Source organism: Pseudopipra pipra, chromosome 24, assembly GCF_036250125.1.
Source record: "Pseudopipra pipra isolate bDixPip1 chromosome 24, bDixPip1.hap1, whole genome shotgun sequence".
Classification (NCBI taxonomy): domain Eukaryota; kingdom Metazoa; phylum Chordata; class Aves; order Passeriformes; family Pipridae; genus Pseudopipra; species Pseudopipra pipra.
The window spans coordinates 7069957-7092846 of record NC_087572.1 but is presented as its reverse complement, the minus strand read 5'-3'; the positions used below and the strand labels follow the sequence as shown (position 1 = coordinate 7092846).

The following is a 22890-nucleotide window of genomic DNA, read 5'->3' as shown; positions in this document are numbered from 1 at the left end:
GTTGAGCTCATCCAGCCACAGTGGAGAGTGGCTGTGTGCAACTGGTTGTGCTGTGTATGCACTGTCCATGCCCGAAATGCAGCCTGGAATGGGTGTGTGAGATATGCCTCAACACAGGCACAGAATGAAGCACAAGGTGCTCAGCTCCTGCACTGACCCACACACACACACACTCTGCTGCCAACCAGGGCTGCCTCAACGCCTCACCGAGGGGCAGCAACACCCCTGAGCAACAGGACTTGCAGAAAACACTTGCTGGAAACACCACATCACACACACGTAAAAAGAGAAGTGTTTATTGGTTATATACTGTAGCGCTGACAGTGTTTGAGTCAGGAGAGACATGCAGATAAGTGTGTGTTTACATTTGGCATGCAGACTAAGAGCACTGTGTCACTTGAAGGAGGTGAGCACCATCAGTATCCACTGCATGGGCAGCGTAGGGAGGAAAGCACTGGCTTTCCTCTACTCAGCATGCTGAGACAGGCAAGTTCTGAAAGGGTGGAACAGTGCTGATAGCTCTATTTTGGACACAAAAGTTTGTTTTAGGGATAAAGGCAATAATGTTACCCTGGAAAATTTGCTTAACTTAGATGAATCTGTGATTATGAAAAGATTTCTTGCATTATTTGTCTTCTAACTAAGCTGCCCCAGCCCAAATATATGTTTGCAAATACAAAAAAATAGATTTATTCTCTTAAAAATACATTCCATGCAGCCTGGAGTGCTGCTTCCCCAAGGCAGGAGCTGGGACTGCACATGGGGCAGCCCAGGAGGATGATCCTTTGGGAGACTTGGGTTCTGACCATCAGAGGCATCTGCAAACAATGGCTTTGTGTTCTCTTGCACACAGCACAGCCCGTGGGAGGCTGGCCTGGAGCAAGGCCCTGATCACTCCAACGCTGTGCAAGGGTGGCAGAGATAAGGTCTACTATGTTAGAGATAACACCAATATGACTATTGCTTCGATCCGTACTTAGGAAATGTGCTTGTGTCAAGTGTCTCTTGAAGCACTGAGGTGCACCACCCCACCCTGTGCTTCCTGCCCTTTTCCCTTGCTGGAGGTCCCATCTGTGGGAGGGCCACAGGGCTCCCCTCAACCAGGCCCACTGCCCAGCACCAGTGGGCACATGGCCAAGCTGTCACACCCACGCTCCCCGAGCAGCTGGAGAGGCAGCTCTGCGCGCTGCAGAGGTGTTTCTGGGTGTGAAGGAAGCTGTTCTGTGAAGCAGCAAGCTGCTGCCCCTCAGGCTGGCACCAGCCCTTCTGGGGAAAGCCACTGGCTCTCCAAAAGGGACCAGCAGCTCAGGGTCCTTGGGAGCAGCGAGCACTGACACACTTCCTCTGTACAGCAAATACATTTACAACTTTGGAATTACCCAAGGGCTCGATGCGTGGCCTTGCACATCATCAAGCCTACTGAAAAGCCGGTTATATTTATATGCTAAAATTACAAATACTTCTTCAGTGATGGCAATATTTACACATATACTCTATTTTACAGCTGTTCAAAAAAAGTGTGCAATTTGAGTAAACACATTGTGTTTCCTGAAGTCATTGCTATAAGGTTAATAATACAATCAGCTCCTATTGCACTCATTGACCAGAGGGCATGGCCCCTTTCTGTTCTAGGGAGGGTTTTCTTTCTCAGATTTAATCTTGGTTGTGGTAAAAACAACCAGTGTGACATCTGTGTCCAGTATTTACAAGCAGTGAGACTGAGTCTAGAGCAGGAGTTCAACGTATCTGCTGTAAAATATTGAACAAATGACTGAAGCAGCTGGAGAAAGGAGAGATGTTACCTTGTGAGAAGCACTTGAGGAGAGCAGACAGTGCCCAGCAGCTCTGCATTGCTGGGGCAGCAGCTGTGGATAAGCCAGCTGAGCAGCAAGGTGAAGCCCTCTAGTTGCTCCAGCAAAGCCTGGTCCTGGATGACAGAAGTGGAAAACCCAACAGCTATTGTTGCTGGTGGTTCTTTCCTTGCAATTTAGACACAGGGGTTCCTGGGTGAGCTGTGGGGTTGAAAAGCTGATGAATAAGCCAGTGTTTTGTGGGTAGGCACAGGGAAACCTGTGTTTATCCTGCATGTCGTGTCACAGGGATGCAGAGACTTCCTGGCCAGGACTGAAACCAGTTCCCTTGGATGGAGCTTTGGGAGCACCATGCGAAGCTGTATCCGAATCAAGAAGATGAGGAGAGGGCTGGTAGATGAGTAGGGGTGTCCCGTGGGATGTGGACCAGTGTCCTGCAGCAGGATGGGGACTGGGTGGAAAGCCATTCAGTTGCTGCCCAAAGCAATACTTGTACAGTGCAGTACATGCTGTCCCACGGTGTGTACAACAAGCTGCAAGTCCTGGGCAGCAGTGACCCAGGGCAAGGGGAGCCCCCCAACATGCCAACTCTCTGGAGGCGCAACCGCCCACGGTGACTGTGACTGGTACAGGTTATACAGCTGGAGAGCTGCTTAGCAGCAGGTTCGGGAATGCACAGAGAGGGAAATAATCCCTGTGACAACTGAAGAGGCAGCTACATGCCAAGGTGCTTCCCAGCTGCTTCCAGGTTAAGCAAGCAGGTACTGCATGAGGCATTTGGACTGCTGAGACAGCAGGTTTAGTTTTGAGAGGAACATGAAAAGAAGGGGTAAAGAGAGGCAGCACTCTGCGGTGGACAGGCTGCAGCAGCCCCGTGGAGCAGTGCTGAGCTGGGCACTGCTGGGCAGGCTGCAGGGCCGGATCTGCTGTGGGGGCAGCACAGCATCGGGAGGCAAGTGCTGCTGGCAATCCATCTGATTTTGGGTGGTGGCAGTGATCCTGACATACAGTGAGTGCTGAGCAGAGCAGGGTGCTTAGGAGGGACATGGCCATTGCACAGGATTGTTACAAAGAAACTGTGGTTTCAGATTGAACAATCTGCAAGGATTTCCAATCCTTCCTGATAAACACATGGGGAAGCAGTTCAGAAATCTGAATTTAGCTTCAGAATTTCACTTTCTTTTAGTTTGGATTTTGAATTTAAATTTTTCCCCATTATCTTGTTCTACTAGCACTGTTACCATGTCAATGGTAACAGAGAGTGGTTCATATAATTTATTTTAATATAATTTAAAGATTATTATAGAGCTGCCACTCAGTACTAATTTAGAAGCATTATCTTTTTGTCTTGTTATGCAACTTGAGACTTATAAGTCATGACATATAAAAGAATAAAACAAAGGGTTAAAAATATGAATTTGGGAAAACATCTTAAAAATTGCAAAAGGAAACACTTTTTTTCAAAAATAATTTTTCCCTTCCTCCAAACAATCTTCATAAAAAAATAATCATGTCACTGAAACACATCTTTGTGTTTTCATAGATATTTTGCAGCCAGGGAGGAGCTGCAGCACAGGGATGCGCAGTACAGGCAGGCACACAGCTGTGGTACCTGCTTCTCTGGAGGCGGGATATGGGAATGAGTGTGGGGTGCAACTCAGACATGGGAGCTGCTGGGGTGCAGCTCTTTCCACAGGACCTCAAAAACGGATCAGGGACCTTTTCCTTCTGGCGTATTACCCCTGTCCCTCTGCAGAAAAGCACAAGCAGCAGGAAGCACTAGGGGGGGTCAGTGCTGTTTGTGTACAGGCCAGCCCAGCAGCTGGGGGGTGGAATAGAAAAGAAGGACTAGCCAAGCCCTGCCTGTGCAAGCCAGGAGCAATAACCCTGCTCAGGGCAGATGTTGCTCCAGCACCTGAGCACCTCCTGGAGCTGCAGGGGCAGTGTCTGCCTGACAGTGACACCAACTGCATTCCGTGGCCTGGGGGCACTGACAGGGGGACACATCTCTGTTGTATTTGAAGCAGTCTCTGACCACACTTGAGTCCCAGGCACAGTAGACGGCAGATAGAGCACAGATCGAGGCTGTAACCATACTGGAGATCAGCTTAGGGTTCAATCCTGCTGCCTCCACTCTGTTTTGGGAAGGAACAAGGACATTCTGCTTGTCTGTGAGGAAAAGCACTTGTTTCTTTTTCTCTTATGGCTCAACTGCTAAAAATGAGCTGCAGAGCTGTTGCCTGCAGAGTGTGACAGACATAAAGCTTCAGGTAAATGGCACTCCAGTCCCAGGCAGGAGGAACTGTTGCTGCTGCAACACTGGTTTGGCTCACTGGATGACTTCTTGGTGCGGGATCTCAACTGGTGATGAGTAGGTCATGCAAGGCTCATTGCAGAGACTGACAGCAACAGGGAACAAACTGCTTCTAAACAACATTTTCTGTTCTCCTTCCCTCTCAATGTGTAAAGCAACAAGCAACCAGTGGGGAATGGTCTCCTCCTGCCTAGAGAGAGAGGGTGCTGGGAACACTGAGGTGACCACTACCCCAGCCAAAAGGGGGTATTAGGAGAATGCAAAATGTCTCTAGGAACTGAAAGCTTTCAATTGTGGAGGACAGCTGTCATGGGCTGGATGTAGTCATAGGGACACTGCTGGGATCTTGTGTGAATGTAAGTGGTTAACAAAAAATTCTCTCTTGTCCAGGGAGTACCATTGTTCAGAGAGGCTATGTAGTCAGAGTTTCCATATGGAGACAGACTTATCATCCTACATGGAAGATTAAGATTGCAAGTACAGAGATGAGAAAAGGGAGTCCCCTGAGCAAAGTCTCTGCAGCTGCCTCTTCAGCAATGAAGAATAATTCACTGGTAAAGCTCCTGTACCTTTCAAATCGCATTACAAAACTGGTTTCAGACTACCTGAAGCCTCTGGAGAGGTTACAAACAGGTGTGATGCCTGTGAGCTTGGTACTATTCTGCCTCTTGCTCCACTGTTTTCACTGACCAGAAGGGAATGCAGCTCATCTCCGAGATGTCCGGCAGGCCCGGGAAGTGCCCTGTAAGAGACAACCCACAGCGTCACAGGACCCGCAGGACCCGCAGCTGCCCCGCAAGCATTTCTACTCTGTGGAAAAGGATTGCAAATGCCTTTGGTAACTACCCCAAATCCCACCAGGATCCCAGTCCAATGGTGGGGTGGGGAAGAGCAGCGACAGGATGGGTTTGGAAGACAGAGGTTCTGCCAGCTGGGAATAAGCCCAAAGCAAAGGGACCTGGCCCTGCCTCACATAGCTTTTTTTATGCTGTAGGATACCCCGCACCCATTTCCACATCCAGCATGTGGGTCCTGGAACTGGGATGCAGAACACCTGACAACAGAGGAGCTGGAGTTGATTTAATGTCGAGCACACCTTTTGTGGTGTTCAGGCTTCTGCTACAGCTGGTGGAGATCTGGGCAAGACAGCAGACCCAGATGATGGTGTGTATGTTACAGGGATGTTACCCAAGTTTATATTTGCTGTTGATCCAGTCTGTGCAGACAAAGAAAGCACAACACAGTCTCAGGTATAGGACTCTGCACTGGGCCAGGTGAATATTACCTACATAACACCTCCTGATGACCACATAAGAGCATTGCTGGGGTGCCTCTTTCCTCAGCTACCCACAAGGACAGTGTCAGTTCACTAACCTCTGCTGCCAACACTACCTTTCTTCTTCAGTCTGCGAAGGTCAGCTGGGACCATGGACCTCCGGGATCTTAATTCTGTAGCACTCACCATAAGGTATGACTCTGTAGGGCATTCAGCTGCCTTGCTGCAGTCCTGCTGCTCTCATGGCAAGACTCAGCAACTGTGCATGTCCAGTGACATACACTGGCAACGGGTTTGGGGTCTTACGTATTTCCTGCTGTAGACAATCCATAAATTGAAAGATACACTTTGCTCTCGGCAGCTGCACAGGCCAAGAGGGAATGCCAGGAGAAAAAGGAAGTCTTTTGTACAGACACAAGCATGCCTGTGCACCTGAGAATTAATGTCTGCCTGGACCTCTATATCCTCAGAAAGAAGCCCCTTGTGAAGAGGCTGTAATACATACTTTTTTCATATTTCAGACAATAAGTCATAGTCACTATAATGTGGGCCATTTTGCAGTTGTGTGTCCAGAAGGATGTATTTTAGGAAGCAGAGCAGCAAGTATGTAGCAGCAGAGAAGCACTCCAGTAATACAGCAGCCAGCTGAAGCTGGGACTCTGCTTTTGTCTCTCCAAATGTTTTTTTCCATCCCTGATTGACTCGTGTACCACAGCATGACTAGATGCAGTGCCTCTTAGTCCTTGGAGAATATTTTTAGCCATAAAGCTAGCTGAAACAAGTTTACAACAGAAAATACAGCAGCCACTCCACCCCTGGGAAGTGCTAACTTCAGACTGGATTTTTTCTACAAGGTATACTTTCTTTTTGGACAAGCTCTATAAGTTATGTTACTCGGAGGTCAGTTCAGATATTGGCTTCTTGCTTTGTAACTACCTCCCCTCACATACCTGCTCCTCTGCTTGAAGACCTGGTTGCGCAGGGGAGTTGGATTCAGGGTCCTGCAGCTCCACCTTGGTGGCTGGCCTTTTGCCTGGAATGTCAGCCTGTAAGAGGTACTCAGAAGAGCTGTACTGCTTCCTCCTGGAACTGGACACAAAATCCTTGCTTTCATCCTGTGCAAAGGAAAATAAAAAGGGTTGGGACCTGGGGACTCTGAAGGGCCTGGAATAACGCTGGGCTTCTAGTCCTGGGTTTGTGGTGTGAGGTACTGTCTTGAGTCCCTTTGGCAAGGAGGGACTTGGGGCACCAGACCAGCTATGGCATGGCCTCACTTATGTACTATTTCATAAAGATTTTTTAAAAAATCCAGTAATTTTAACCCAAGTTATGGATGCAGAATCACAAAACAGAATAGATCCCTTGGACAAGGTTACCGAGGTCCAAGGAAAGATGAAACCACTGATGTGATGTAGCTGGCTGCTTAAGTAGAAGCTTATGTGGAGTCAGCAGGAGTGAAAAGATGATGGATGCTGTGTTGGGTTTGCGTGGCCAGGTTTTGGTAGGGGGGAGCTACTGGGCTGGCTTCTGTGAGAAGCTGCTAGAAGCTTTCCCCATGTCCATCAAAGCCAGTGCCAGCTGGCTCCAAGACAGACATGCCACTGGCCAAGGCTGAGCCAATCAGAAAAAGTAACAGCATCTCTATGATAACATATTTAATAAGGAAAAAAAGTCACTGTACAGAAGTAATTGTGGCCAGGGAAGAGAGGAGTGAGAATATGTGAGAAACAGCTCTGCAGACACCAAGGTCAGTGCAGAAGGACGGGGAGGAGGTGCTCCAGGCACTGGAGCGGAGATTCCCCTGCAGCCCATGGTGAAGACTGTGGCGAAGCAGTCTTCTGCAGCCCGTGGAGGTCCACAGGGGTGTTGAGATCCACCTGCAGCCTGTGAAGGAGCCCCTAATGCAGGTGGATCCCAAAGGAAGCTGTGACCATGTGGGAAGCCCACTACGGAGTAGGGTCCTGCTGACCTGTGAGGAGAGGAGATCGTATACTGGTAGGATTTGTGACCCCTTGGGGGACCTATGCTGGAGCAGCCTGTTCCTGAAGGACTGCACCTCATGGAAAAGTGACCCATGTTGGAAAAGTTCATGAAGAACTGTAGTCTAGGGCAGGGATCCCACGCTGGAGAAGGGGAAGGACTCCTCTCCTGGAGCAGTGGCAGAAACAACATGTGATGAACTGACTATAACCCCTATTACCCATCTCCTTACATTACTGGGGGTGAGGAGGTGGAGTCCTGGAAGTAGAAAGGGGAGTCCAGGAAGGAGGAAGGTGTAGGGGGAAGGTGTTTTTAAGATTTGTTTTACTTCTCATTATCCTGCTCTAATTTTGATTGGTAATAAATTCAATTAATTTCTCCAAGTCAAGTCTCTTTTTGCTTGTGACAGTAATCTGTGAGTGATCTCTCCCTGCCCTTTTCTCCCCTCATGAACTTTTCATCATATTTTCTCTCCCGTGTCCAGTTACAGAGAGGAGTGATCGAGGGGCTTTGGTGGGAGCCTGGCATCCAGCCAGGGTCAATCCATCACAGATGCACTGCACATCAGTCCCCAAAGCAGGGGAGAGAAGGGGCGAGAGGCAGCACATCCCTGGACATTGTCAGGGATGAGCCACCCATCATAAGAAGGTATGAAGGCTTCCTTTGAAGACAAGCCTGCCTTTAAAGTTTTGTCTAATATGTGCAGCACACAGCCCAGCTCCAGTTCTATTAATGTCAGAGGCATAAGAAAACTACGCATTCATCTGGCATTGCTGCTGCTCATCTGCTCACTCCCTGCCAGTGCCTTCGCACTAATTTTCATCAGTCAAACATCAGATCAGAGAAATATCGACTTCACTATCTGAACCATGAAGCCCAACAGAATGACTGCTCAAGGTCTTGTGTTGCCTCAGGTCTTTAGGGAGCTTGAGGAGGTTGACTGCCAGCACCAGAGGGAGCTGGTCCCCAGGCTGCAGCACCCATCCTGCTCCCTGGAGCTCCCAAAGCAGTGTTACAGAGAACTGCTGCTTCTGCAGCACAGGTATTGCAAAGGACTGTCAGTAACTCCTGTAGCTTCATTAGGGACATTTGCCTACATCAGCAGCAAGGAAGGGAAGGCTGCAATGGAGGAGAGGCACACGGATTTTGGCAAAACCAGCACAGGTCTTGTGTTTCCCAAATAAGATTGTTAAGGGAATCTTCACTGTGGACAGCAGAGCTGGAAAGAGATGACAGCGATACCTGCACAGGACAGCTGAATGTCAGCACAGATCAGTGCCCAGCCTTCTGCCAGAGAAACAGCTACATCTTTAAATGAAACATAAATCCCAGCAGAAACAGCCTTCTGTGATATGAGGCATATTATAAGCCTGAAGATACCCTTCAAAGGGTTCTTTTCCAAGGGCATATGCAATAATTTAAGTTGCCCAAATACATACCATTTGGTATATCTAGTACACCTATGTATCTACAGTCTTTTAGGTTAACTTCATACTCCTCATTTACAAGCTAAAAACATACTTACTTTATGACCAAGAATTCAGGTTTGTGACTACGTAGTGTCAAGGGTGAGTTTATTGCAAAGTGATGCAGAGAGAGACTGCATCAGAGAGACTGAGCTCAACTCTTAACAGCCCTGTGTGAACTAACGACGCGGTTGTTCTCCTTACTGCCTGTCCCTGGAGACATGGGCAAGGCTGGAAGCCAGCTAATCCTTGGGATAACCACACAGAGGTCAGGTTGCGCTGTGAGGTACACTTCAGCTGCTGTGAATGTAGACCACATAGCTGGCAAATTTGATTTGACAGTGACCTTGAGAGCACCTGCAGAACATACTGCAGAGCTACACTCAGCCCTGGGTGGGCTGTCAGGGGGAAAATGGAAAAGAAATCAGTGCCTACTGTTTACAGCTCCATGACCAACCACATGTGAACCCAGCTGCAAGTGGAGAGAGTCAAGTCAGCTGTGAGAGTTAAGGTTGTGGGTGCTGTGAATTGAAACTCCTGGGATAAAGGGAGGCCCAGGAATGGATCTCCCATTTCCCAAGCACATAAGCTGTTGTTATGCAAAAGGGCAACTTCAATCATATCAGCTCTGCTTGGATTCATGAAAGAGCAGTACAGATTGCCTGTAACCCACCCTGGCCAGGGAGACGATGTATTCTCAGTGTCACAATATAGCTGGAAGGCCAGCCTGCACTTTGTAACACCAAGTGACAGGCTCTCTGCAAAGCAGAGTACAAATTCTTCCGTGCTTCTCATCATCAGAGAAGTAGAAGAGAAGTTTTGAAAATGTAAAACTCCTTTCCTATCTCCACCGCCTCATCTTCGTCAATGCCAGAATCATTCAGTTAGGAATCTGTCCCCTCTGTCACCAGCACTGTTGGATAACCCAGCTGGGTTTTTCCTGCAGACTGGCAATGGCAGCAGCTGCTCAGAGCAGTGCTAAATGAATAGCAGAGGCAGGAGTTGCAGCAAGAACTAGTGTGGTGTTTAATGGCCTGGAGGGCAGTGAGCTCACTTGAAATCTGCCAGAGCCTGCAGCTCCAGTGGCAAACACAGCTCACCAGACCAGATATCTACATGTGTCAGTGCTTTGAGGGACACCCCTCATTGGTACTAGCCAAAGGAACAGGAAAAGAGCACAGCCATCCTTGTAGAATATGGGCACAGACCAAGGAGGGAGCAGCCTTGTGTTACCAGCTACCACTCATCTGTTTAGGAAATGCCCAGGGAGCATTTCCAGACCAGAGTCTGGTTTCACGTGAGGAAACCATGCAGCTCTTACCAAAAAGAGCTCTATCTCTACAGCTGCCATTAGAGCTACAGCTCTGCCTGAGGTACAACCCCACTCAAGTCTGCTCACTTTCAGCATTTTTTCATTGCTACTCCAAGTCAAAAATGCCATGCAAAGCCACTCTGAAAAGCATACCATGTCCTACTTAAGCTACGACTATGTCTTCTCTAATCTTGGCAAGACTAAATGCTACTATGTAGTTATTCATATGGCAGTACAAGACCCAAAGCAGATGGATCTAATTTCAATAAAGCTAAATCTGGTAATTCACATATGAGATGCTGCACTGAAGATAGCAGAAGCTGGGAGAGGCAGCACTTAGGAAATAAGCTGTAAGAATTTCAAATCACGCATCCTACAACTACCAGGCAACGTGGAAAACCTCATCAACTGAAAGAGAAGAGTGTTGAACACAGGATACTTACAGGTAGCGCAGTCCGGTGCCAAACAGCAGCTGCTGTAGGATCACTTGCATAGCTCCTGCGTGTCAGCAGTTCAGATGCACTTAAGTTACTTTTGGTCCTTCGGGACCCCAGTTCAGGGGCACTCCAAGAATTAGCCGTGGCACTGGTCCTTGCTGAGGCCTGCTCCAAGGAGTCTGTTCTTGTACTATTCCCTTCCACTTCGGAGAGGTCCACTGAGGACCTCCACAAGTCTGTAGTACTGGAAGCTGCACTTTTCTCCACTTCAGTTTGAGAGTCCTCCAGGGAATGTAAGCCTTGTCTTGTTCTCCAGGAACTTCTCATAGTGGCATGCTTTGTTTCAGATGAAGCTGCATCTGAAGAGCCATGGCTCTTCCAGCTGATTGTCTCTGAAGGCAGTTCACTGTTCCTCTCTGTGAGTTCAGAAGTCTTTAGCATAATGCTGCTTCTGGAGACCACTGTTTCAGCTTTACTTCTCGGCACTGCCTCTCCACTTCTGTCCATCTCAGATAATTTCAGAGCACTTTTATTAATCGATATCTCAAAGGGTGTGGGGACATTGTTTGTTATTGATGGTGAAGGCTCATTTGAGGCTGCTCTGATGTTGCTGCTGGTAACATGCCTTTCCTTTGCTGGTATATCTGCAGTGGTCCTTGGAGCTGTTGGCTCAGAAGGGAAGATTGTGATGCTGCTTGTCATTTTATTTGTTACCATTTTAAAAACAGACTTCTGTTTTTCTGACTCTGCCTCCGAAACAGTCCCTCCCATGACTGCCTTCATATCCTTCTCAACAATTGCAGGTTTAATGATGGCTTTTGACCTCAGAGCTTCTCTCGGGCTGAACGACCTTCTGGATTTCAATCCTCCAGTGCTGGCATCCAATGGTTTTATACACTTGGTGGAGTCTTCATCATTTACAGTATTTTTCTCATTTTCAAAAAGTGATGCTCTAAAAACTCCTCTAGAATTGGAGAACTGCTTGGAACTGACTTTCTTTCTTGTCTCAAAATCTGACTGAGTGGTTGTTTTTTTGCCTCTTCCTGATTCTTCATCTGAATTAAGCTTTTCCTGGTTACTCTGGATTGTCTTGGAGTCAGTTTTTAAACCCACGTTTACATGATCTGTTGCTGAACTTGAAGACTGCTCTGTCTCTTCTTTATCAAAACCTGTGAGAATCTGCAGAATGTCTTCCTGACTCCTGGAGCGATGGGAACGCTTTGTTAGTATTGAAAACTTCACACTTTCAAGAGATGTGTCTGTGACTTCTTTTTCCTGGGAGATTATTGCCCTTTTAGCCCTCCCCTCCAAGGGCTGTCTGTGTGATGCAGCAAAAGTGTTCACTGCTTCTACTTTAGAGCCAGCAGAGTCTGAGGCTGACACATGGGAGGACAGATGGTACCTGTATGCCGAAGCTGTGCCATTGGAAGAGGTGTGGTTACCCCTTGCGAGCTGCGTGTCCCCCGTGCAGTCACTAACTTCAGCCTGGCTTGTTTTCAGCTTCTCAGCCAAAGAAACCATTGATTCTTCTTTGCTTGACTTTTCATCCCGTGTGTCAGCACCATTTTGGCAGCTGCCACGGAGCACCTGAGATGGCTTTTCAGCCTTGGATCTCAGGCTTGTGTCACCAACAGATTTGGAAGGTGCTTTCCAAGACTTCTGCTCCTGTGCAGCAGGAGGATATCGGCTGAGGACAGATGGCTGCTCTTTGGATCTCCTCCCCTCATTCTGCATGACGTAGCCTTCCTTCTGACCAGGAGAAATAGTGGAAACTAAAGATTTCTCTTCCAGTCTTTTTGTATCTGTGACAGCAGCGTCTGAAAGGGCAGATGCACCAGATGTTTTTCCCGCTTTTCTGTTCATTAAGCTTGAACTGGGCACCTGCTTACCACCATGGCTGTAACTGTCATTACTGACAGAGAAGTCTCTGTTCCGTGCTCTTTCCCGGCGCTGCTGTGGCGAGAGCTCCCTTGGCTTGTGCTTGGCAGCTGTCAAGTCAGCCGTGACACCTCTGTATTTAGGTCGGTCATGTTTTCCCCTGCTGGTAAAGCTTGTATCTTCATTTTCAACCTCTCCGTTCTCCAGATCTTTCTGTTTTTTTATTTGCATTTTTATTTCTTCTAGCTGACCTGTTAAGAGTTTGTTTTTATTCTGTTCACTCAAGTAACTGTCTTGCAGGTCATTGTTTTTGGCTCTTACTTTTTTAAGTTCTTCTTCTAAAGATTCAAAACGTTTGATCTGAGTTTTAAGTTTCTCAATTTCTTGGGTGAGATCTTTCACTTTGTTGTCTTCCTGGTTTTTATTCTTTTGGTTTTCTGATTTATTCCTGGTTTCATTTTCTACATGTTTCAGGTAATCCACACTTCCCTTCCTCCTGGTCTCCTTAGAAGGCAGTGCAGAAGTCAAGTCATCTTCAATTCTCAAATCATTTCTGTCCAGGAGATTGTTGGATGACCTTTCTAGCAAGTTGGATGCATTTCTAGTTTGATCTGCCCTATTTATTTTATTGTTTTGTTCTAGTTTCTGTGTTAGCTCCTGGATTATTTTTTCATTCTGCTTTTCTCTTTCATTAAAATGTTTTCTTTCTGTGATAAAGCTCATAGCTAAGGATTTCAGCTTTTCTAGCTCACCCGTTAAGCTCTGCTCAGTTTTATCTAGCCTGTCCTCAGATGCTTCCAGTTCTTTCACTTTCACTCTAAGTATTTCTAATTCTGTAGATATCTTTTTGGTCAAGTTCTTTTCTTCATTGAGGCTAAGACACAGCTGTGTACAGTCATTCTTGCTCCTTCCAAAGGCCTCCTCCAGCTTCTCCAGCTCTGCCATTCTCCTCTGAAGGTGTTCAATTTCTGACTTAAGTTCTCGAGTGAGGCTCTCCTCCTCTTCAAGTTTTTCTTTCATTAATCTGCAAAGCTCTTCAGCCTTTCTAATTTCTTCATCCTTGCCTTCAATCTTCAGTACTCTTTTCCGCAGGGCTTCGATGTCAGCCAGCATGCTGGAGTTGCTGCCTTCTGCCTGGATAACTTTGTCCTGGAGGTCAAGCAGTTCATCCTCTGCTTTCTGCAGATTTTTGGTTGCTTCCTCCAGTTCATCAAGGCGGCGACTAAGGCTCTGCAACTTGAAACGTAGGTGCCGATTTGAGGTTTCCTTGTAACCTGTAAATTCTGCCATGTTTATTTTATTTCTTTTAGGTGAAAGCTTTGCTTAGTCTGGGTGAACTTGTGTATTTCTGGTACGTGTTCCTTTGAACAGAGGCAATCTCACCCTGAAAGAAAAAATGTTATAAATCAATATAAGAGCTCAGAATATAAAGTATTCTCACTATGTAAGCTCGACTATAAATGTTCATCTAAATAACTTCTTAATTAAACACATTTCTGAGTGCTAAATTAGGAGAAATGAAACTGCAGAGAAGACCCACAGTCCACTTACTTCGGTTATACAGGGTTTCCAAAAATAGCTTGCTCCCAATATCTGAAGGCAGGAAGTGCCCTCCCCTGCTGGTCTGCACAGGCGGTTTGTGCACTACCAGCAGATTCTAACCCAGGGCTCCACAGTCAGTGCAGCTGCCTATGTGCCAGGTCCCAGGCTGTAGAGGGTCATGCAAGACTCAGGTCCCTGTACATGGACACGCCCACACAGCAGACACCTCTCTTTTCAGCACTGCACCAGCCTCCTGAAGACACCTTAGTGAAGAAGATTCAGGATTTCAGAACCAGAAAAATGCAAGCCCCAGCCAGGTGGTAACCATTGAGGAGAGGGCAAGCCCCCCATCCTGGCTTGCAGTTGGAAGGACTGGGAGCTGCTGCCTTTCAGCACTGCCCATTGCTGCCAGGATTTCTCCTGCATCCTTGGCTGCTCAGCAGAAATCTTCCGCTGGGAAGGACACTATGCCAGTGGAGTTTCAGGTTTCTCCCTCCTGTTTCAAAAGCTGTCATTGCTCTTGCCTGCCACCCACTCACCCACCCAGGAGATGAGCAGCTGCTTATGCCGCTCCCTGCTGCTGCTGAGAGCAAGTACTGATTAAAACACACTGGCACACTCTTGATGTACTCAATGTGAACTCTTCCTAGCTCAGCTCAGAGCTGGTAGGATGTTTTTTAAACAGTCCCTCTGTGCTTGGCAGGGAGTAGCAGGGAAGGGGCCCTGGCCACACCAGAATGACCGCTGGGAGGATATGAAGTTCCCCTCTGGCAATCAGCATTACCACCGTCCTATCCTGGGCCTGAGGCACAGCCCCAGTGAGTGCCAGGGCTACTGCAAATGTGAGGAGAGGAAGGGTGACTGCAGCAGCTCTTTGACCTGTGCCCTTGCTCAGGCTGGCTGCCTTGGAGTGGGACTTGACCTCCAGAATTTGTGTGGAGCTCTCTGCAGAGGAAGCACTCAGGATTTTCCTATTTCACAGTGCCAAGATGAGCAGGATGTGGGGAGGAGACAGGGCTGGGAAGGGAGGCAGCAGTGCCCCAACACATATCCTTGGGCTGGAGATGATCCATTTCCAGCCAGGCAGAGGGGCCGTGCTGCAGACAGGTACCTGCCATGCACGCCATGGAGGTACTCCTGGTGCACACTGGGCACCCTTTGACCCATCTCCTGAAGGACTTCCCTCACTCTGGGGGGGTCACCAACCTATTTGGTTGATCTCACGCTCCTCAGGTACCTACCTGAAAGGAGCACTCCAAAGAGTACCTGGAGAGGAACCTTGGTGTTCTGTGTGCAGCAGTGCACAGCCTTGGCCACACGCCTGTCCCCTCCCTCACCACCACAGCCATGTCCTGCTCCTGGACAACCCTCTCTCATGCTGTCCACACACCGTGAAGGCCTCATGGGCCACAGCCCCACTGTGCAGCTGCCTGCAGGCAGGAAAGGATGCTCAGACCCCAGCAGAACCCCACGAGAAACATCACCAGAGCGGCACAGGAAAGGCCACGGTGAGCAGCTTCGCAGTGCCCTGAAAACAAAGCAGGCCTAGGAGCTGGGAGTTAATGGTTAACCTGGCATCAGCTACCAGCTGGGAAGTGAGAGCAGTCTCCTCCCCAGGACAGTCAAGAGTGTGATGGAGGCAGAGCCACAGCAGGGCTGGTATGCAGCACTGGTATGCTGTGTAGGTGTGCGGTATCAGTGCACAGTGCTGGTGTGCTGAGCAGGTGTGCAGTGCTGGTTTCCAGGCAAAGCTGGTATGCAGCACTGGCTTTCAGGCCACAGCTCCCACAGGTCATTTCTGCAGAGCTCAGAGGACAGAGCTGCATGTGGCCCACAAGAGTCCTGCCAGCTGGGACAGGGTGACTTTGGCTACCAAGCAACAGGCTCCTCACCAAAGACAGACCATGGTGGCTCAGCAAGCTCTGCCAGTGGGACCAGTCCCACAGCCCACTTTATGGGAAGGGCTGGGAAATAGAGAGCTACCTCCACAGGCAGGTGGGCAAAGGGGCTGCTCTTCTCTTTCCTCCCTCTTCTACATTCCAAACAATCCTGCAGCATCAGCTGCCACCCAGACAGAGTAGGACCCCTGCTCTCACACACTTGGTGCCCTGGGGGAAGGCCCACCATGGAGGCCAGTAAAGGCTCAAGCTCAGTGAGCAACTGGGTGCAGAAGAGTGACCTTGTCATGAAAACAACAGGCTTCTGCAGATGAGAAGAAACAATCACCCTGGGAGGTGACCTGGAATGGTCCAACACAGACTCCACCAAGAAGGAAGGGGGTTATGGGCATAGATCCCTGAGATGGGACCCAGTATTGCTGGTGAACCAGATATCTTGTAGCTCCACCAAACCATGCTCGTAAAGTTGGTTCCTACAGAGTCTGGACCACGGCTTATAACATGCTTTTGTATTTGCACAGGAGAAAGCCAAGTGAAGAGCTGGCTGTGGGCCGTGGGTCAGGATTTAGACCCTCTGGCTATGTCGTCACAGCTCATGGGTCATAAGGAGGAGAGGGATGTTGGGACTAAGTTATTGATTTCTGTGTATGTCAGAGGCTGCTCAGCAGAGAACCTGATTTAGGAGGAAACACTCAAATTTTCAAATTATGCAGATAATTGAACTCAACAATTAACTGTATGAATGAATTACTAGAGATGTCCCTCAGGGGCTGATGAAGTTCCGCATCTTTATTAATGACAAGAGATGACGGGATGGAGCATGTTCTCATCAAGTTTGTGGATGACACTAGACCAGGAAGTGAAGGGGAGCACGACTGATATGCTAGAGGGCAGGGTTGCTATTCAGAGGGACCTTGATAGGCAGAAGAAAGGGATGGACAGCCACCTCAGCAAAATGCAGTCCAAGGCCAGTCCCTGTGGCACCAGGACAGGCTAGGGATTATGGCTAGCAATCCGCTTCACAGAAAGGGATCTGGGGAGTCCTGGACACTGAGGAGCTGAACAGAGGTCAACAGTGTGTTCTTCTGGCTAAGAAGGCTAACCACAGACTGGGCTGTGTCAGCACACGTACAGCCAGGTCAAGGTGATCTTCTCTGTTTGGCTCTTGTGAGGCCACCTCTAGAGTGTTGTGTCTGATTTGGGACTGCCTGGTACAACAAAGACATGGATGTACTGGGCTGAGTCCAGAAAAGGCCACTGAGATGGCCATGAGCTGGAGCAGTAGACACACATGGAGACACTGAAGGAACTCAGTTTTGCTCATCATTATCTACAGTTTTATGAAAATGTTTCTTTAGCAGCATCATTGGATATAATCTTCCCCTGGAACCACTTTATCTTGCCTGCACAAAACATACATAGTCAGTTCACAGCTATGCATGGAGGCAAAAAACCTCCAGCTAGAAACATTTGTGTTAGCTAAACACTTCATGAAATGGGAGATAAGCATCATCTAATTCAGGAGCAGCAATTAAATGACTGCTACATGAGATCTGTATAGATCATCTATGCCAGAGCTCCTTAGGACTGTGATGCTCTTCCTCTGCAGAGGCACAGAAGCATCTTACCCTACACATTGTCTTCCTTGCTCTGGTTTGATTGTTGGTAAGAGTCCCATGAGCACCCACAGCTCTTGGTTTCAGGATGTCCCCAACACGCTTATGTAGGAATAACTGTTGGCACCCACTCCTATTGTGCTCTCTGCTATGCCAAGATAAAAACATGGCCAGCTGCCACATACGTCTATACTAGGACACTTGTATATCTCTCCCGAGCGCATTTTGCACTTAATCTTTGGGGTTTTTAACCTTTTTGCTGTGCTTTTATTCTGACAATGCAACATCCCGCACTGTGGCTGGGCGAGCCTGAGCTCCCACTGACAGTGCTGCTGGTCTGCCATAGCACCTGTCCTCTTAAGAGTCACAGTATATGTATTTCAGCCTTACCCAATCATAAAGATAAATGAGTATTATTAATACCTTGGCCTGCAGACTCTTTTTATTAGTTTCTTTGTTTGCTCTTGAAGTTGTCAGGGTTTCCCATAGATTCTGGAAAGCAGCACTCATCATAAGCAATAGAAAAATCAATACATTCAAGCACAGCTATAATCAGAGAATAGAAAAGCAATTTGTCCCATTAGAGTTGGAGTCCTTGGGATTCCCCGCATTGTGAAACACCACAGGCTGAGGTTTGTACTTCTCAGCTCACAGGTGGTCCAGTTTCAGGTGAGGAGCAGAGAGGGGCTATTTTCCATGCTCTTACGGATTGTACTACTCCCTCCACTTCCCCAAATGGTGAAGTGAACTTAGATTCTCCCTGTTCTATTTTCCGTTAAATTATTATTCAGAATACCCATGGGAACTGTATTTTTGCACTGAGCACAATGCTGGGAGTGTTTGCACACATCTGGGGAAAGGGAGCCTTAGGCAATGCAGGTCTCCAAACTATGGATTCAAATTGCATTAGGCAGCTGACAGTCACTTCAGGCATGAGGACAGCTCTGGGGATGTACATCAGCAAAACCTGGGGTAGCAAGGGGTTTCCCCTGAGCAGTTAGGGAGGAACTGGTGAAACTATGCTCCTGTTCTAACACATAGTCTTCCACCTGAAGAATAGGTTAGGTGTGTTTGTTGGATTCTCCCCCATGTGCACATACACCTGCAGTTTTATTTAAAGGGTTTCTGGTGTTGCATACGTAGGCAAGGGAGAGTGAACATGCCACGTTCACACGCACTGACGAATCATGCTTCTATCACAGCTCAACGTGGTGCGAGCATCAGTGGGACTTTTCTTCCCTGCCCTAGGGTGGAATGTGCTGGGAGGAGTCCAGCATGTCATTCTTCATTTGTAAAATAAAATTTCTCTGCCATTTATATAGAAAAAGGACATGGGCGTTACAAATTGCAGGAAAGGCAATAGTGTGGCCAGAGCCTTCAGTCAATTAAAGAGAGAAGGAAGGAAAGTTTTTCTTAATTTGATTTTGCCTTTTGTGAGCTCTTTCCAGCACGTGGTTCTTGACCTCACACAATGATACACAGTCATGGGAACAGGAGAAAAACATTCAAGAAAAGAAAAAGGGTATAAAACAAGACAGACTAAATAACAGCCAGAGCCCACTATGTGACATCAACTCTGCATGCCACCTCCTGGGGCAGCTGAGGAGGAAGACAAAGTGTTTGCTCACACAGGATGGGGACAGGGAGCCCCTGAACACAAAGGCAGAACGCCGAGACTTTTTGGGATGCGTTTATTTTGAGGGATGAACTGTCTCAGAAATGTCTGCATCTAATGGGAGAGGAAATTCTCAAAGTCAGAAAAAGCTCAGCAATCTGGAACTGGTTTGAATATTGACTAATACAATGCTAGACTAGAGACATGTGAAATAATGAGACAGCAGCCAAAAATAACCACAGCAACCATAATCTTCAAGAAGACTCAAATGAAGACACCAAACAGCATCCACAGCAAGTGTGAGACACTGCAGCAGGCTCTGCAGATGCAGAAGAGGATCTGGCACATCCCTGAGTCACACTGATCCTATGTCAACACACAATCACCCAGCAAACTCCTCAGTGCTGCTCTTCTCCTGGCAATGTAAAAGGAATTTCTCTACACAGAGTTGGCAGGGCCAATGCAAAAGCAGCAGAGCATAAAGGCAGATCTGTTTGCTCACAGCAGATGCTTTGAGCAGCACTGGGGTTTGAGCAGTTGCTGTTGCTTTACTGTGCACAGCAGAGATTTTGTTTTCCCCTATTAAAGCTGCTTTCCTCTGGTTCCCTCTTGAACTCACTGCTTGCCTCACACTGGAAGGGCTCACTGAGACCAGGTCTGAGCATTTGGTGACCAGGTGCAGCATCTTTCTTCCAGCAATACACAACAGTGTTAACCTGCACAAGTGCCAAACAAAGCCCTGCAGCTAGTGGCAACCTTGCCCTGGGAGCCCGATGGCAAGGAGGATGTTATCCATACTCCAGAGCTCTTGTTCAGAAACTGATTTCAAAGCCCCTCAGCATGCTACTCCTATGTGCCAGGTATCAAAAATGCCTTGTACCTGCAGCAGACAAGTTACCTATTTTGACAAGCTTATATTTGAATTCAGCAACACATTTTTACATATTGTAGGCAACCAAAAGAGTTGGTGGGACAGCTGGGGACCTCATCAAAATCACAGGCCTCAAGAATTACCTTCCTGCCTTCTTCATGCTCTTCCAACTAAAATGCCCCATCCTGCACTGGAATCAAAGCCAAGAAAGATGGTTTTTTGTCTTCCCATCCTGCCACTTGTACTGTCCTCAGAAGCACATTTTACTGTTACATTTGATTTCACAAACACTATGCAGGCATCTCTCCAGCAAACTTGGCAGCATCCAGCAGACAGCATGGGAAAAGTAGCCCCAGCTCAGTGGTGCCTTTGTAATATTTACTGGACATGGAGGTCTCCCACCTCCTTCACCCTCCATCCCTCCCTCCCATCAAGATCAGCATTGCAAAGGCTTCAGGGACCATGGCTGTCACCATCATTTCACCCCCATAACATGTGCTAGCATGAAAGCACCTCCTAGAGCTAAGCCACCCACAGGCTGGCTAAAAGCCCCAGGATCCAAACTTTACAAGAGCTTCAGACTAACTGAAAAGATTCAGAGGAGATCAGAGCAAGCAAGATCCAGAAAATTGTTAGAAAATTAATGAAAGAATATTTCAAAGATTATTGAATGTGAAGAACACCAAGTCCTATGACTCAAGAAGTCCCTGGAAGTGGACAGTGGGGAAAATCATATTCACTGTTCTCATGTTCCTCCCCAACATCTGGTTTTGGCCACTGGTGCAGGTAAGATGCTGAGGAGACAGGCACCTCAGTCAGACCTACAGTGCCCTTTCTTCTCTCCTCCAGTTCCTTTTCTTTTCTCCTGCATCTTCTCTGATTCTCAAGCTTCCACTATCTGCAGATATTTAGCATATAGTAAAAGCTCTTCTCAGACTTATCTTCCACACTGTCACTTTAATAAGCTTGATTCCTGAATTTGCTCTTCTAACCTCTTCATCTGGCCACCACAAATCTTACCCTTTGAGCACAACTCTGTTCCCTCTACTCTCTTCTCTCATGCTTGTGCTGAAGGTTGGGCCAGTACTATTAGTCCCAGTTCCTGCTGTTGTTTTCACTCCTCATCTCATCCTGTTACCTTCTGCTTGTCTCTGGTTGGGCTCACTTTGTTCAGCGTCCTAATTCTGCTTGCACGTGGTATTATGCTGGGGAAATCCTTGCTGCACAATGCTGTGGAAGCTAGAATTCCTCGTGGGTTCATAAAGCAGCAACTAGATGAATTCATGAAAGAAAAATCCCTCAAGGTCACAGATACAGGAAAAGGGACCCCCATCCTAGTTCAGCAAGTCCTTTGAGACAAAACTTAGAGGCTGGGAAAATTCTCTGACCTGCATCGTTGCACACTTCCCTGTCCCTATCCTCCTTCCTGGGAGCCCATTTCCAGCCACTGCTCTCATCCATAGAGTTCTTATTATCTTCTTGGGCTCTTGTATTGTCCCATCCCAAACACCTGTCCAGGTGAAACAGGACTAACACTGCACATCTGCCAAGTGCCACACTGCAAATGGGCTACATACCCAAAAGCATAAACCCACACAATTTATCATCCAGCAACACTTACAGAGCTGGGAAAGGCCTTCCTGGTAGAATACATCTAATAAGATTAACTTCAAGTACTCATAACCATCTCCGAATCATTTTGCTCATTAGGCATAGGCAGTTCTAACCTTCACATTCTTCCTAACGCTATATCCAAGAGCCACATGGCAACAAATAGATCCCTGTGGGAATGAAAATTACAGAGTATTGTGTGTTTCTCTGCACCCCATCTGATACAGGGCACATTCCACTCTCCTAACAGAGTACTAGAAGGACATCCAAGTCAGCTTCTTTGCAGGAACACTCCTTTGATTGCTGTGAGCTTTTCTGGCAAAAATCTTGGCTCAGGGGTTCAGAGGTTTCCACGTGGATCCCTACAAACTCTGCAGAAAATGGAGATTGCTCTAAAAGTCCTCTAAAAAATATAAGCTCATCAATTCAGTAGCACAGACAACTGGTTACCCTTGTGACTTTCTTCCTGGAAGAACTCAATCAATGAAGTTTGTAAGTAGTAAAAGAAAAGCTTTTCAGCTCCCTTACACACACAGGAACAGCATGAGGAGTTGCCATAGCTACTGTCTGTCCCGGACTGCTGCAGCTCCCAATCCATCTGCTTTCTGCCTTGGACAGAAATCAAAGGACAGGCGGGCAACCAGTCTGTGTGTGGGTGCCTGCTCAGCCTAGGCAGAGAAATGCAATTCAGCAAACTTTCAGTGGATGTCAAAAGCTGGGACAGAGCTGAATTTTGGAAAAAGGAAGCATATAGGCCCCAAAGAAGCTATACAACACACCTGCACCAAGGCAGCACCGTGGCTGCAGGGTAAAGCCATGTGGGGAGAGTAAACAGACAACAATCACCTAACATCTCCCAGTGTGCTGTTCAACAGTGCAAACAATGGGATGTACCTCTCATCCCCACTCACACAGTCCCAGCAATGGTGTCCAGCGTGAGAGTGTGTACTCCATGTCCCAGCTGTATTTTCTCTCGGCCCAGCAAGGCTGCTGTCCTCACAGTTTAAGCGCATTTCAGAAGAAAGCAGCAGCTCTGCTAATCATCCTGAAGAGCAGGGGCCCAGGCTGCCTGCTGCTGCCAGGGAGCAACTCTGAAAGCTGCAGAGGTACATTTGATTCAGACAAAAAAGGCTACAGGGCATGACACTGAGCCCCAACCCATCCCTGCTGGGCTTCCCCAGCAGCCCTGACTGGTCTCTTGATGCACTCCTGCACAGTTCTTTCCATGGCCTATTTTCAACACTGTTTTGGATGTCCCACTGA

General features: G+C 47.7%; 1 protein-coding gene across 2 annotated transcripts in view; it reads right to left on the bottom strand.

Annotated features, from left to right (window-relative positions):
- Nucleotides 1-280: 280 nt before the first annotated feature.
- Nucleotides 281-22890, bottom strand: part of LUZP1 (leucine zipper protein 1) — a 38169-nt gene continuing 15559 nt past the window's right edge. For both annotated transcript variants that reach the window (XM_064635390.1, XM_064635391.1), the window contains exons 2-4: nt 10603-13858; nt 6352-6516; nt 281-4867 (exon numbers count right to left, since the gene is read on the bottom strand). In XM_064635390.1, the coding sequence (XP_064491460.1) occupies nt 4832-4867; nt 6352-6516; nt 10603-13764 (3363 nt within the window). In that variant the 5' untranslated portion in view covers nt 13765-13858 and the 3' untranslated portion in view covers nt 281-4831. The remainder of the gene's footprint in view (nt 4868-6351; nt 6517-10602; nt 13859-22890) is intronic.